The 13810-nt window shown below is 35.3% G+C and overlaps 1 protein-coding gene across 1 annotated transcript in view; it reads left to right on the top strand.

Annotated features, from left to right (window-relative positions):
- The window catches only part of PQBP1 (poly-glutamine tract binding protein 1), a 56795-nt gene that overhangs the window by 35654 nt on the left and 7331 nt on the right, over positions 1–13810 (top strand). Inside the window, exons 3-4 of the mRNA XM_089090602.1 lie at positions 244–416; positions 3880–4048. Coding sequence (XP_088946728.1) covers positions 244–416; positions 3880–4048 — 342 coding nt within the window. The remainder of the gene's footprint in view (positions 1–243; positions 417–3879; positions 4049–13810) is intronic.

Raw genomic sequence — 13810 nt, 5'->3', positions numbered from 1 at the left:
GTATTTTTGTAAGTGTGGTTATGTCAAATGGAGGGCGGTCTTAAATGCATACCAAATGAATTTCAAATGGGAGAGAATGAGAAAAGGAAACATTCTTTGAGTAATTAAACTTTTTTGTTGATGAGACAAGAATTTGGTTCATTCGAATTATTTCTGCTGATTTTAATAAGTTTCTTATCCTTTGGAAAGCTAAATATTTTGAAATCTTTCATTCATTGGTCGTAATGTTGATTATTTTTGAAGATTTGCCGTGCTTGTCCTAATAAATGGAATGCCTATCATGCCTGCTCGATATTTTGTCGGCAAAACTGGTCTCTCAGTCTTGAACCTGATCCTGAATATGAAAGAAGGAGGCAGTTGATGCTTAGCCAATATCCTGTTCCTGAAGGATGGAAAGATGTTTATGACCCTGGATGGTAAGTGTTGCTTCCAGAACTTGTACTTCAGAGATACATATAAGAAGTTTTGTTGAAATTCTGAATAAGTTTGTCAAATGTATGGCTTCAAGAGCATGTAGAAGTGGTCGAGGACCTGGATTGTTAAGTGTATAACTTCTTTTACAAATATTTTAAAAGTCAGGGGAAATTATCCGTCATACAAGAAGTGTTATATTTAACTTATCTGGACAAAATTTTTATGCCAAACATATCTGATATATTTAAGCTGAATGTCTGGACAGGCAACACGATTTTCTAAGCTAAAAACAACTACATAACCAATATGAACGTGTTTTATGTCAACCTTTGACCTTATTTTTTTTCTTGATGAATGCTAATTGTAGTGTTTCTTATGCTGATCTATTTAAGGTAGAAAATTTATCTTACTGAAGAACATTAATGCTATATTTGAGTAAATACTTGCTGCAGAGGTTTAAGCTCGTCTGGTCTTACTCAAAAGGCTTGGCAAAAAAAAAAAGAATTCTTCAAGGGTCTATTTTTGCAAATTTAAAATATTTACCAATTAAATACTGACGGTTCTTTGAAAATCGAGTCTATTGTTGGCATACACGTGCTCTTAAAACGCTGGAAGAGTACGCTGTACCTTGTGATTTTTTGGGTCTAGCGTGTGTTAAGTCACTAAGAGTCATTCCCATAACTTCCCTCGACAAATTAATAATTGTTAAAAATTTGAGGGGTTACATCTGTGTCCACATTCGATCGCGTCCATAGAAAAGTGTTAAAAAGCAGTGTCGCCATATATATTACGTTCGTTGACATATATAATGAACCTTTTATTGCAGAGTGGTGTATTTCCAACACTTCTCAAGAAAGCACGGATATTACCTGACCCATCCAACTTTCAACCCATCTCAGTTTTATTGTTTTTTTTTTCAATGTGTTATAACCTATAAAGAATCAACTTTACTATTTACTCAGACTGAAGGGATTGCTCAACCAGCGGCATTTTGTATTCAGACCAGGGCATTCAGCAAAGGTTATTGACCCTATTCAGGAAAGCACTTCACAAGGGACTTATACCAGCTACTATTTTGTTTGGTGTTAAAAAGCGTTCGACACGTATCATTGAATTCTAGTTGGTAAATTAGAACACATCAGACTTAGAGAAGAGACACTAGAAGGCTTCCGGTACTACCTTAGCATTCAGGGCGTTTCAACAGGAGAACTTCCCTTGAACGATATCGTGGTAAACTTAGGTGTGCCACAGGGATTGATCATAGGTCCGCTGTTACTTCTAATTCTTTTGAATGACCTGTCATGTTCTAAACACAAATTTCAAGACGTAATGGTGCTGCGAACCATGCTACGGCGAAGGATCTTCTTGAAAACGATTCTGATGAGCTGACGGCATGCGTGAACGACACTAAAATTGAGGCATGACAACATTCCAGAAAAACTAAAGGTTGTCTTAGAAGAAACTTACAACTGAATGGATGCCAATCAATTTGCAATAAATTTTGAAAAATCGTCTGTTCTATTTTCTTCAAGGATTGGAACCTTTCAGCCTTAAATAAATACCATTAAGAATTCTAGAGGAACGATGGGGTGGCCAGAAATGGAGTTTTTGAGGTATCTAGGTGTACTTCCGATGAAAAACCTTCCTTTCTACACCACATTCATGCCGCGCAACCGAAACTGTTGCAAAATTGACATCATCAAGCAGCCGGGGTATGTATTTCCTCAAAAACTCTTTGTCTAATTTTCATTGGACTTCATAATTTTTTTTTTGCCACATTGTGTCATAATTTGGCAGTCAACTTTCAAATCACACCTTAAGAGACTTACTTCAATCTGAAGCATGTACTGTAAACTATTAGAAAGATAGATGACTATAAAGCTCTTGATTCACTTTCCGTCTATGCCAAGTTTAAGCTTTTATGGTCTTTCTCGGGTTACTTCTATCTCCTTTTAACAATTCGTTTCGATTTATATCTGAAAACTTGATCGAAACACGAGATCTACTTATGATCTTCAAGTGAAACGAACTTACAACAGTGCGTCCTGATTGTTTACTGGATGTAACATGTGTTAAAGCGTGGAACATGCTTTCACAAGAGGTGAGAAGTAGGAGCACCCTTGGGTCCACCGAAAATAATTTAAATAAATATTCAGGTATGAACTTTAACTGATTTTCTTTTCTGTATTGTCAGTTAAAGGAGGTGAGGTGGTTATATGTCTGAGGAGAATCCTATTATTAAGGTTAATGAAATTTATTTACTGAAGAAGTGTGTGATTGTGTTGAATGGTGAAAAGGGATCCATTGAGCATGCTAGTGAAGAATCTTATACGTTTATGGGTCTCAACGCGCCTTTTGTCACCGAATGGTGATTTTTGAGCTTATTTCTTTCTTTCTTTAATAAGAAAAACCGATTGAACTATGAACCTGTCTAGCATTTAAAATCATTTTTTGTTTATTCTGGCTGGTCAAATGCTCGAAAGATCTATTTGACCCTTTAAAATATCAAATATATTGCTAAAAACGCACTGTTTCCTCGTTAACAAAAATATTAGTTCCTGGGAGCGTTTTTCACCAGACTAAATCCGCTCTGTTTTGGAGACATCTGTGGTGCCATGCCCCACACAACTGAAATTTGCTGTCGATAAAACTGAATCTTTTGTAAAGCTAATTTGCCATCTTACTTTTTGTTGCAAACTGAAAAGCTGAACATATAGATTGATTTGCTGGATTAAAAATCTCATGGCGTCATCCTTTTCTTGGGATGTTTATTGATAATGAGAGCCTAAATATTTGAAATGCAATTAGCTAAAATATGCCTCTACTTTATAAGAAACTGAAAATAAAAGTAAAGCACAAATGATTGCTTATCTTTATATTGTTTGAATTTTTTAAAATTATCAAGACTAGTGGCTTCTAAACCTTGTTGCTGACTTCTAATTCAAACGGGGCACCAGAAGAGCTCAAGATTGGGTTTGAAGGGCTGTGAATGTTGTTGTACAGACAAGTATGCGAAAAAACTTAAGGAGTGGGGGTTAGTAGTAATTTTCTACGTTTAAACTAAATTTTGGTTTTTGAGATAGCTTTGGTTCGCAATAAATATCAAAGTTTATATACTTGTTGAGCATTATTCCCTTTTACCCTTAATGAAAGACTTTTGTCTTACAAGTTATTTGTCGTACTGATTAAATGAATAATTGAAAGATGGTAAAAAAAATATTTTAGTAAGATGGCTGACGACAATGCTGTCATTGCTATGTAGATTATTCCTATTGTTGATTTTTATCATTGAGAAAGTTGTTGTTGCCTTTAAAGAGCTTTCAATTTTGGCATAGATTCATGCAAATACATATTAGCGCATATTTGCCAATTTAAATGTACGTATTTTGCGAATTAACTCGTTACCATCTTGTATTTATTTCAAGATAGACTACGTCACAGTCTATTTCTATTTTCTTCCTACAGCAAACGTCATTACTACTGGTGTATGGCGAGCGATGAAGTATCTTGGTTTCCTCCAGGTCATCCAAAGTTCTATGCTGGACCACCAGCTTCTAAGTTTAGAGAAGAAATTTACCAAAAGGAGGAACAGGAAGAAACTGCAGCTGACAGTGCAGAAAGTGAAGAAGAATCGGTAAATACGATAAGATAAATTCTTTACGAAGAAGGATTCCTACTGTCTGTGAATATTATTAGAACCCTAGGCTTAAAGGAACTAAAACATACTTTAAAAATCTTTAAGCCCCTCCCAAATCAAAGAATTTGAGATTAGGCCATCAAGTTTCTTAGTTCTTTAAACTGGCCTTTGAGCCGATATGATACCTTGAAAATCTTTTCGTAATCCTCAGCGTTGGTTAAACATCTCAAAGACAAAGAGTCCGTTGGCGAATTCTCCCAGGGGACTAGCTCTCATCGAAAGGTGTCGAAAATTTTTGGTTTGGCTGTGGATTTTGAGTGAAAAGATAATAAAATTTATTTCCCCTTGGTCCGAAAGTTTGTTAATAAAAGAGGGCAACACTGCACGGAACTCTCAAAGTGGCCAAAATACTCAAATGATAATTCCTGTGGACTGATTCTCAATGTTTTCCAAGCAGGTATGCTACAATATGGTACTTGTCTATTATCCCGACCACACTCAAGAAGTGAAGTTAGGTGAATTATAATGAAATATACCAAAATCTGATGAAAATATAATACTTTAGTAACAAATTTATGGAAACTATAGCAGAGAATTATGTAAAGCAGGCCGCCCAATCAATCAATTTATTAATACTAAAAACAAAACAATTACAAACTTAAAGTTTATACACGCCCAAGAAGCTCAGATTTTAAAGGGCCAACAAAAAAAATAATAAACTAGTATAAACCACAAAAAAAAAAAAAACAAAAAAAAAAAACATACTTAAAAAAAAAAATGGATAAGAGACGTTTATGAAAATAGGAGAATTAACAGGAAACTTCACAAACAACTGAAAACAAATATATAAACGAAGAAGAGATTGAAAATTAGGATTTAAAAAAAAAAAAAAAAATATATATATATATATTGAATGAAAAAAAGACATAGAAATTTGGATGGAATGCAAAAAAAAAGAAGAAAAAAGGGGGGAAATACTGTTCTGGAAATACCCAGTGAGAAGCTGCCTTTGCAGAAAGAGATAGAGGGACATCAGGAGGGATGGAGTTCCATAGTAAAATAGATTGATAAACAGGAGACCTCTGACCTGCTGTCGATGATCGCTTAGGTAAAATGAACCTGCGATAAGAGCAACGTAAAAAAGAAGAGTACCTACCTGACAGAAAGAAAAACTGCTGCAGAGATGGTGGAAGTGTACCTAGAAAAGCAGAATGTGCTAAATAAAGGTAACTTTTACCTACAATACGATCCAGCGGAGCTATTCCAGTATCATTACAAAGATCAGAGGAAGGGTAAAAACGAGGTAGAAGAAAAGTAGCCTTCACTGCTCTATTTTGGGCTCTTTGAAGTGAGCAGAGAAGAGATTTATTAGTACTACCCCAGACAGAACAGCAATAAGAAAGGCAAGGAAAAATAAAAGCATAATAGAGAGAAAGCATAACATCTGGGGGATGAAATGAGTTAACCCTGTATAACATTGAAGATTGGCGGAGGACAAGGGAACGGGTATGAGTTATATGGGGTTTGAAAGAAAGAAAACAGTCAAAATACACACCAAGAAATTTCACTATAGTAGCTTGCGGTATAATATCATTCCCATAAGTCAGGATGGTTGGCTCCCTTGCGTCTCTCATACGATAAGGGGTTCTAAAGTGTACAATGGCACTTTTTTGGCTTTTGAGAGTCATACCATTTGACCAGCACCAATCTTTTACTTTATCAAGAAGACATTGAGCTACGGAAGTGGCAGATGGTAGGTCCGCTGCAGCAATGGAGAAGTTACTGTCATCAGCAAAAAGGTGCACATGGGGATGAAGATCATCAACAAGATCGTATACACAAATTAAAAACAAAAGTGGTCCAAGCACAGAGCCCTGTGGGACACCTTTCACAATAGGCAAGGAAGAGGAAGAAGTACCATTAACCGAAACATACTGAGATCTCCCTGAGAGGTAAGACCTAAACCATTCAAGTGGGACTCCATGCGGTCCAAATGAAGATAATTTAGTCAATAGAACAGAGTGAACAACCATATCAAATGCCTTTGAAAAGTCAAGAGATAGACCCAAAACACACAAGCCCTTGTCAATGTTAACGCGCACAAACTCTGTTGCATCTGAAAGTGCATGTAAGGTAGAAATACTGGGACGAAAGCCATACTGATGGTTAGTTATGAGAGAATTACCTGCAGTAGTATTATTAATAAATACAAATGAAGATAGTATACAATACACTACTTTTTCAACAACCTTAGAAATTACAGGAAGGAGAGAAATAGGTCTATAGTTTCAAATCAGAGATGAATCACCTTTTTTAAACAAAGGTACAACATTAGCAGCCTTAAATAAATGAGGAAAAACACCAGAAGACAGAGAGAGGTTAGTTATGTGTGAGATGGGGTTAGAAACAAACTGACCAATTTTTTTAAGAACATGACAGCTCAAACCAAAACCATCAACTGAACGGCTACTTGAAAGCTGAGAAATAATGTTAGAAATTTCGATATCACTGCATGGAAAAAGGAAAAATGACTTTTCTGCTAAGGGAAAACTACTTACTCTGCTGTAGGGTGGATTAGGAACTGAAGGAAGTGAGGTGAAATACGAATTGAAGGCGCTTGCTGAAGAATTTTTGTCCACAAAAGATCCATCAGCTTTCCTGTAGCGACAAGGGGGGACTGTTTGAGTTTCTTGAGGGAAAGAGCTTCATTAACTACAGTCCAAAACTTTCGCAAATTCCCCTTACACTCATCCATTCGACGCGAAAAATATAGCTTTTTGGCTGCACGTACTGAAGAAGTAAGCACATTTTTATAAAGTTTATACTTCAAAAGATCATCCTGTGTCTTACTTTTACATGCAGCCTTGAACAGAGAAGTCTCCGTATGTAGAGCATTGATCAGACCTCTAGACATCCATGGACATTTGGGTGTAGAATTCCTTGGCCTCTTTGTTAGAGGAAAAGGCTTATCCAACAGAGTTCCTATACGACACAAAAATAAATTTGTTGCAATATCAACATCATTAGCTTCAAGAACACTAGACCAATCATTACTCTGAAGACTATGTATTAAATTAGAAATTTCTTTATCTGTGGAAGTTCTAAAAGAAGACTCACCCTGCTCATCCCTAGCAATCTCAGTTTGTAACTTTTACCTACAATACGATCCAGCGGAGCTATTCCAATATCATTACAAAGATCAGAGGAAGGGTAAAAACGAGGTAGAAGAAAAGTAGCCTTCACTGCTCTATTTTGGGCTCTTTGAAGTGAGCAGAGAAGAGATTTATTAGTACTGCCCCAGACAGAACAGCAATAAGAAAGGCAAGGAAAAATAAAAGCATAATAGAGAGAAAGCATAACATCTGGGGGATGAAATGAGTTAACCCTGTATAACATTGAAGATTGGCGGAGGACAAGGGAACGGGTATGAGTTATATGGGGTTTAAAAGAAAGAAAACAGTCAAGATACACACCAAGAAATTTCACTATAGTAGCTTGCGGTATAATATCATTCCCATAAGTCAGGATGGTCACTACTTTTTCAACAACCTTAGAAATTACAGGAAGGAGAGAAATAGGTCTATAGTTTGAAATTAGAGATGAATCACCTTTTTTAAACAAAGTTACAACATTAGCAACCTTAAATAAATGAGGAAAAACACCAGAAGAAAGAGAGAGGTTAGTTATTTGTGAGATGGGGTTAGAAACATACTGACCAATTTTTTTAAGAACATTACAGCTCAAACCAAAACCATCAACTGAACGGCTACTTGAAAGCTGAGAAATAATGTTAGAAATTTCGGTATCACTGCATGGAAAAAGGAAAAATGACTTTTTTGCTAAGGGAAAACATACTTACTCTGATGTAGGATGGATTAGGGACTGAAGGAAGTGAGGTGAAATATGAATTGAAGGCGCTTGCTGAAGACTTTTTGTCCACAAAAGATCCATAACCTTTCCTGTAGTAACAAGGGGGGGGACTGTTTGAGTTTCTTGAGGGAAAGAGCTTCATTAACTACAGTCCAAAACTTTCGCAAATTCCCCTTACACTCATCCATTCGACGCGAAAAATATAGCTTTTTGGCTGCACGTACTGAAGAAGTAAGCACATTTTTATAAAGTTTATACTTCAAAAGATCATCCTGTGTCTTACTTCTACATGCAGCCTTGAACAGAGACGCCTTCATGTGTGGAGCATTGATCAGACCTCTAGACATCCATGGACATTTGGGTCTAAAATTCCTTGGCCTCTTTCTTAGAGGAAAAGGCTTATCCAACAGAGTTCCTATACGACACAAAAATAAATTTGTTGCAAAGTCAACATCATTAGCTTCAAGAACACTAGACCAATCATTACTCTGAAGACTATGTATTAAATTAGAAATTTCTTTATCTGTGGAAGTTCTAAAAGAAGACTCACCCTGCTCATCCCTAGCAATCTCAGTTTGAGGCACAAAAAGTGAAACATAAATAGGGAAGTGATCAGAAAGATCAGTGAAAACAAGACCAGAAGTAAACTTCAAATTAGAAGAATGAGAAATGAAAATATTGTCTATTAAAGTGTCAGAATTTCTAGTAGGGTCAACACGAGAAGGAAAAAAAAATTGAAGGAAGTAGACCAGCAGAAGAAAGCACATCAAAGAGATGGTCACATTCATCACTTGATCCAATATTTAACATATTACAATTAAAATCTACCAAAACACAAATACGTTTTTTAGAGAAAGACCCCACACAAGAAAGTTGATCAAGCAAATCACAGAACAAATGTGTTGGAAAAGGAGGGGGCTTATAAAACAAACAAACAGTGTCACATGCAAACTGGCTTTTCAGATCAATAACAAGAGAATAAACTGTCCTACTATTTGACACTACTGATGTAAACAAGGATTCAAGGTCAGACCTTCTTCTAAACTCAATATCAGACTTTATAAATAAATAAATACCCCTGAGCACTTTGTTACCATTCTGGGATATGGACAGCAATATGCATATCATAGGCTGTAAAATTTTCACTATCAGATAACCATGTTTCTGTTAAACCTATTACATCAAAAGGGAAAAAATTATCAGACCACGAATACGATTTCAGACTATCCCACTTATCTCTTATCCCACGCACATTCAAACAAAATACATTAAAGCTACTATTTAAAGACAGTGAGGGTATAATTTTATCACAGTAATCAATGGTAGTGTGATAATTACAGCTAGAATTAACCATAGATTCAAGTAGAGGGTCAAGCGTGTGAGTCTCTTGCTTAGCAGCCCTACTTGGTTGATCAAACATAACCGAAATAAGAATAGAAAAATTCAAAAGAAAAGAGAAATCACCCATAATTGTCCCACATAATAAATGTACACATAAAAATACAAGTAGGATGGCACAAATTATCCAAAATATTGGACCAAAGTATAATGTGACACCAGTTGCTATTACATGAGCTGCAAGTGTGCTGGACTGACAACAAAATAATAGAAATTAGGCTACATGAAGGTGAGAGGATCACAAAAAGCATAAAGAGATACCAGTAGAATGGCTCATTTTATTCAAAGTATTGGCACAATTTATAATGTGGGACAAGTAAATTATGTAAGCTGCAAGTAGGATGACACGTAAAAAAAATATAATAGTAGTCAGCCGACTCGAATGTCACAGGATCACAGACAAATATAAATGAATATCAATGGAATGACACATATTATCCCAAATATTAGACCAAATTATAATATGTGTAGTAAGAAATTATGAGAGCTGCATATATACTGACATGACAAAAATATGATAGAATTCAGGGTATACAAGGGTGATAGCATCAAAAAATAAGATAAAGATATATCAATGAGATGGCATATATTATTCCAAATATTGACCAAAAATATAATATGGGACCAAGCAAAATTATGTGAGTTGCATGTGTGCTGACATGAGAAAAATATGATAGAATTCAGCCTACAGAAAGGCGGTTGGATCACCAACCCAGATAAGGAAACAATAGCGGCATGGCAAATATTTATCAAAATATTGGCCCCAAGTATAATGTGGAACCAGTCAAGATTATATGAGCTGCAATTATGCTGAAATGACAAAAATATGAAAGAAATGAGCCTGCATAAAGGTGATAGGATCACAAACAAACATAAAAATGGGACCAGTGAAAATTATATGAGCTGCAAGTGTGCTGACATGACAAAAACATTATAGAAGCCAAGCTACATGATGGTAAAAGAATCATAAACAAACATAAAGAAAAATCAGTGGGAAGGCACATATTATTATAAGTATTAGCACAAACTATATTGTGTGACCAGTTGATATTATGGGGGTTACAAGTATAATGACACGACAAGAATATAATGTAAATCAGACAACAAGAAGGTGATAGAATCACAAACAAACATTAATAATTATTAGTGGGAAGGGACATATTATCCAAACTATTGTCCCAAAGTTAAATCTGGAACCAGTCAAAATTATGTGAGGACAGTCAAGAATAATAGAAGAACATTGAAAGAACAGCAAGTAAATATCTACAGAAACATTTCAATATATTATAAGAAAATAAATCTAAATCCATCACTTAAATTTTTCTGCATTTGCAGCACATAAATCAATTTCATTCTGATTATTAAACTTAACCACTCTTCCAGATTGGGTTTTATACAGGATATCACCTTTACTGGACCAAACATTACGTAAGCCAAGCTTTGACTTGGCATATGAAAGACGTTGTAAGCGTGGTTTTGTAAGCGTCTCAGAAAATCGAATCCCTGATCCTTTCAAATCCTTCTTTTGTCTGAGAAGCAGTTGACGAACTCGTAAGTTGCAAAATTCAACAACTATGGGTCTGGGTTTTGCAGATGGTTTGCCAATTCTTTTGGCTTATACAACATCAGACTGAATAATTGATATGCCAGGAAATTTCCCAGTGCATAATGACAGAAATTTACTTAGTATTTTCAATGGAGGTCACCTCCTTCACCCCAAAGAAAATAATTTGGTTGATCAAAGCCTGCTGTTCAAAACGGTCATTTAGTCTTGCCAGGTTGGACTGGATAGGCTGGAAATACTTTTTAAGGTCTATCATGGATGACTCTAAAGTAGCCAATGAAGATTCAACAGAAAATATGCGTCTGTTATAGCTTTCAAGAGTTTTATCCACTAGATTACTAAGATCTAGGTTGAGGCCAGCATACACCTCCTGCTTGATTGCATCTAGCTTATCTGAAGAGATAGTGACATTACGTTGCCCGTATGTCTGTTCCTCTTTCATTTTAACCACTGCCTCATCTATCTGGGAAGAGATCTTAGCCAATTCAAGGTCATCAAGTGACCCTTTCACGGAAGATTTAAGGTCTTTAGGTTTTAGTAAATCTGCTAATAGTGTATGTTTGATTTTTATGCTATATATGTGGTCAATGAGCATGAGTAGGCGCTCTGAAACAGATTCTTATCCAGTGACTTGGATTGAGCTCTCAGACCTTAGCTCACGAGTTGGCTTGAGTTGACTGTTCATTTCTTATCTGAAGTAAACAACAAAACAGGAACGGAATAAGCAGTGGTATAAGACAGTTTTGGTATAAGGCAGGATATAGTCCACAATCAAGTAACACATTTCAAATACCAAAGCAGGGGATTGTGAAATTTAAAGAATAGAAAGCAATCAGCACAAAACATCAAGCATCAACAGTAGCAGTGGCATAAACCCAAGGATTGGTTACTGTAGTCAAATTACAAGTTAAAATTGGTATAGGTCTCACCTGATGAGTCCCCTCTTACACCCCAGGGGTGGAGGCTGCTATGTGTGCCTGCCTTTACCCACTGGTAGGCAGGAAGAACCAGTACTTCAGGACGCTTAAAGTGTTGCTGGTTATGCCAGAAAACCTCAAATTCTGATCTGATCTGATATCCACAAAAAAAAAAAAAAAAAAAAAAAAAAAAAAAAAAAAAAAAAAAAAATACACAGCGCATTATATTAAATACGTAACCTAACCACCTCTATATATTAAATATTTAATTAAAATATACCTACATAGTGGTTTATCTCACTCAGGCTAAGCTAATTATAACCGAATGCAGACAGAGAAACCGGTTTTACTCAGATCAACAACTTGACTGTGACCGGGATAATAGACAAGACAAGAAAAACATTTTTAGGGACTGCCCTTTCCTGAGCTTTAAAAAGAAAATTCTTCTCTGTTTAATCGAAAAAACTAAATTCATACTTTCGGATGATGTATGTTTCATTAATACTGAATATCTTTATCTCGGGCACAAAAAGGGGGAGTTAAATGGTTTTTTCAAGATTTCTGGGAAGGTAGGTGTTAGTTTTTAGTTTTTTTGTCATTTATCCGGATCTCTTATCCAAGCTCTACTAGTTATGGCAAATTCTAAATAGATTGCCCGTGAAAACTAAAAAAAATCTTTACGATTGACAAGATAGGGTGATTCTGTAAGGTGTCGTATGGCCTTAAACCTATTATTTTTTCAGTTCCCAATATAGGGGGTTCCTAAAAACCTGTTTTAAGGGAATCTTGACCCTTATCTCTATCTTTCTCTTTTATTGTTAAGAGGATTTTGATTTGTCAAGAAATTTTTTCAAGTAAATTAATGGTACCTGCATTTTCTATTGTGTCTTATAAAATTTCTGTGTTGTGCCTTAGAGCTGTTAAAGAAAAACAGAAGTAAAACCGTTTTAAATTATGGGTTTTCAGCTCATAGATTTCTTTTTATTAAATTTGAATCCCTTTTTTCTTCTCCCAATGCTCTGAAATATCCAACGGAATTATCAAACATTTGGTAGTTTTTCTAAGAGAATTGGACATGATAAATATTTTATGAATCTCAAAAAGCTATACTCCGAGAAAAAATTTTGAAAAGAAATTTATTAATTTTAAATGATTTTCAGTCGGTTATCCCGTTTCTTCTGTCGTGCCTGAAACCGATTTCTCGCTAATTCTTGGTAGCTTATCGTTGTGGCAACATTCATAATTTGTTTTTCTTGTTGGCTCTTCCTTTTACTTTAAGAAAATTCCCTCGAGAGAAATTGAAGTAAAGGGTTTTGTAATTAAGCTCTAATAAAGAGTTTGTAAAAATAACGTAGCGCTGATCAGCCACTTTTTCGTGGCACTTTTTCTGCCCAAAATCAGGGTTTTTAATACTATTTATTAAGTTATGTTTTCCACTAGAATTTGAATTCATACTTCAAAATACGAAAAAAGTTATGATTCTGAAGGAGTCTATTAAGAAAGAAAAATCTAGTTGCCATCAATTATTGCATTATACAAAATAAAAGGCCTCGACCGAATCCGTTGATTTTGAATTAAAATCAAGTAGTTGCAGGCATCAAGACATGGCTAATTGTAGAAAAAGCCCAGACAGATAGTCCAAGTGAGTGAGAGGCAAATCTGGGATAAGCCCTTTTTAGGATTGCATAAAAATGATGACATTTCATTTGTTGATAGATAAATTAAATAGATAAAAATTAATTATTGTAGAAAAATTAACATATTCAATATTTAAAATAAAGAATGTTCATATGATCTTGTGGCAGCATAGTAAATTGATCCCTGACTGTTAATGCCGAGCTAAAATCAGATATAACAAATTCCAAGCTTACGTCTGAATTTCAGATGGCAGGTGAGGAGGAGAACGCCTGCTCTTGCTGAGAATACAAGTAAATATATATAACCTGGATTTTTATGTTAACCATCTAGCTCTATTTTGTTTTTGGAACAGCTGAATTACTCAGATCAAAA

The sequence above is a fragment of the Artemia sp. Qi Xiang Cuo genome, chromosome 6 (genome assembly GCF_049724085.1).
Source record: "Artemia sp. Qi Xiang Cuo chromosome 6, ASM4972408v1, whole genome shotgun sequence".
Classification (NCBI taxonomy): domain Eukaryota; kingdom Metazoa; phylum Arthropoda; class Branchiopoda; order Anostraca; family Artemiidae; genus Artemia; species Artemia sp. Qi Xiang Cuo.
Note: the sequence above shows the minus strand (reverse complement) of the source record. Positions and strands in the feature narration are given on the sequence as shown.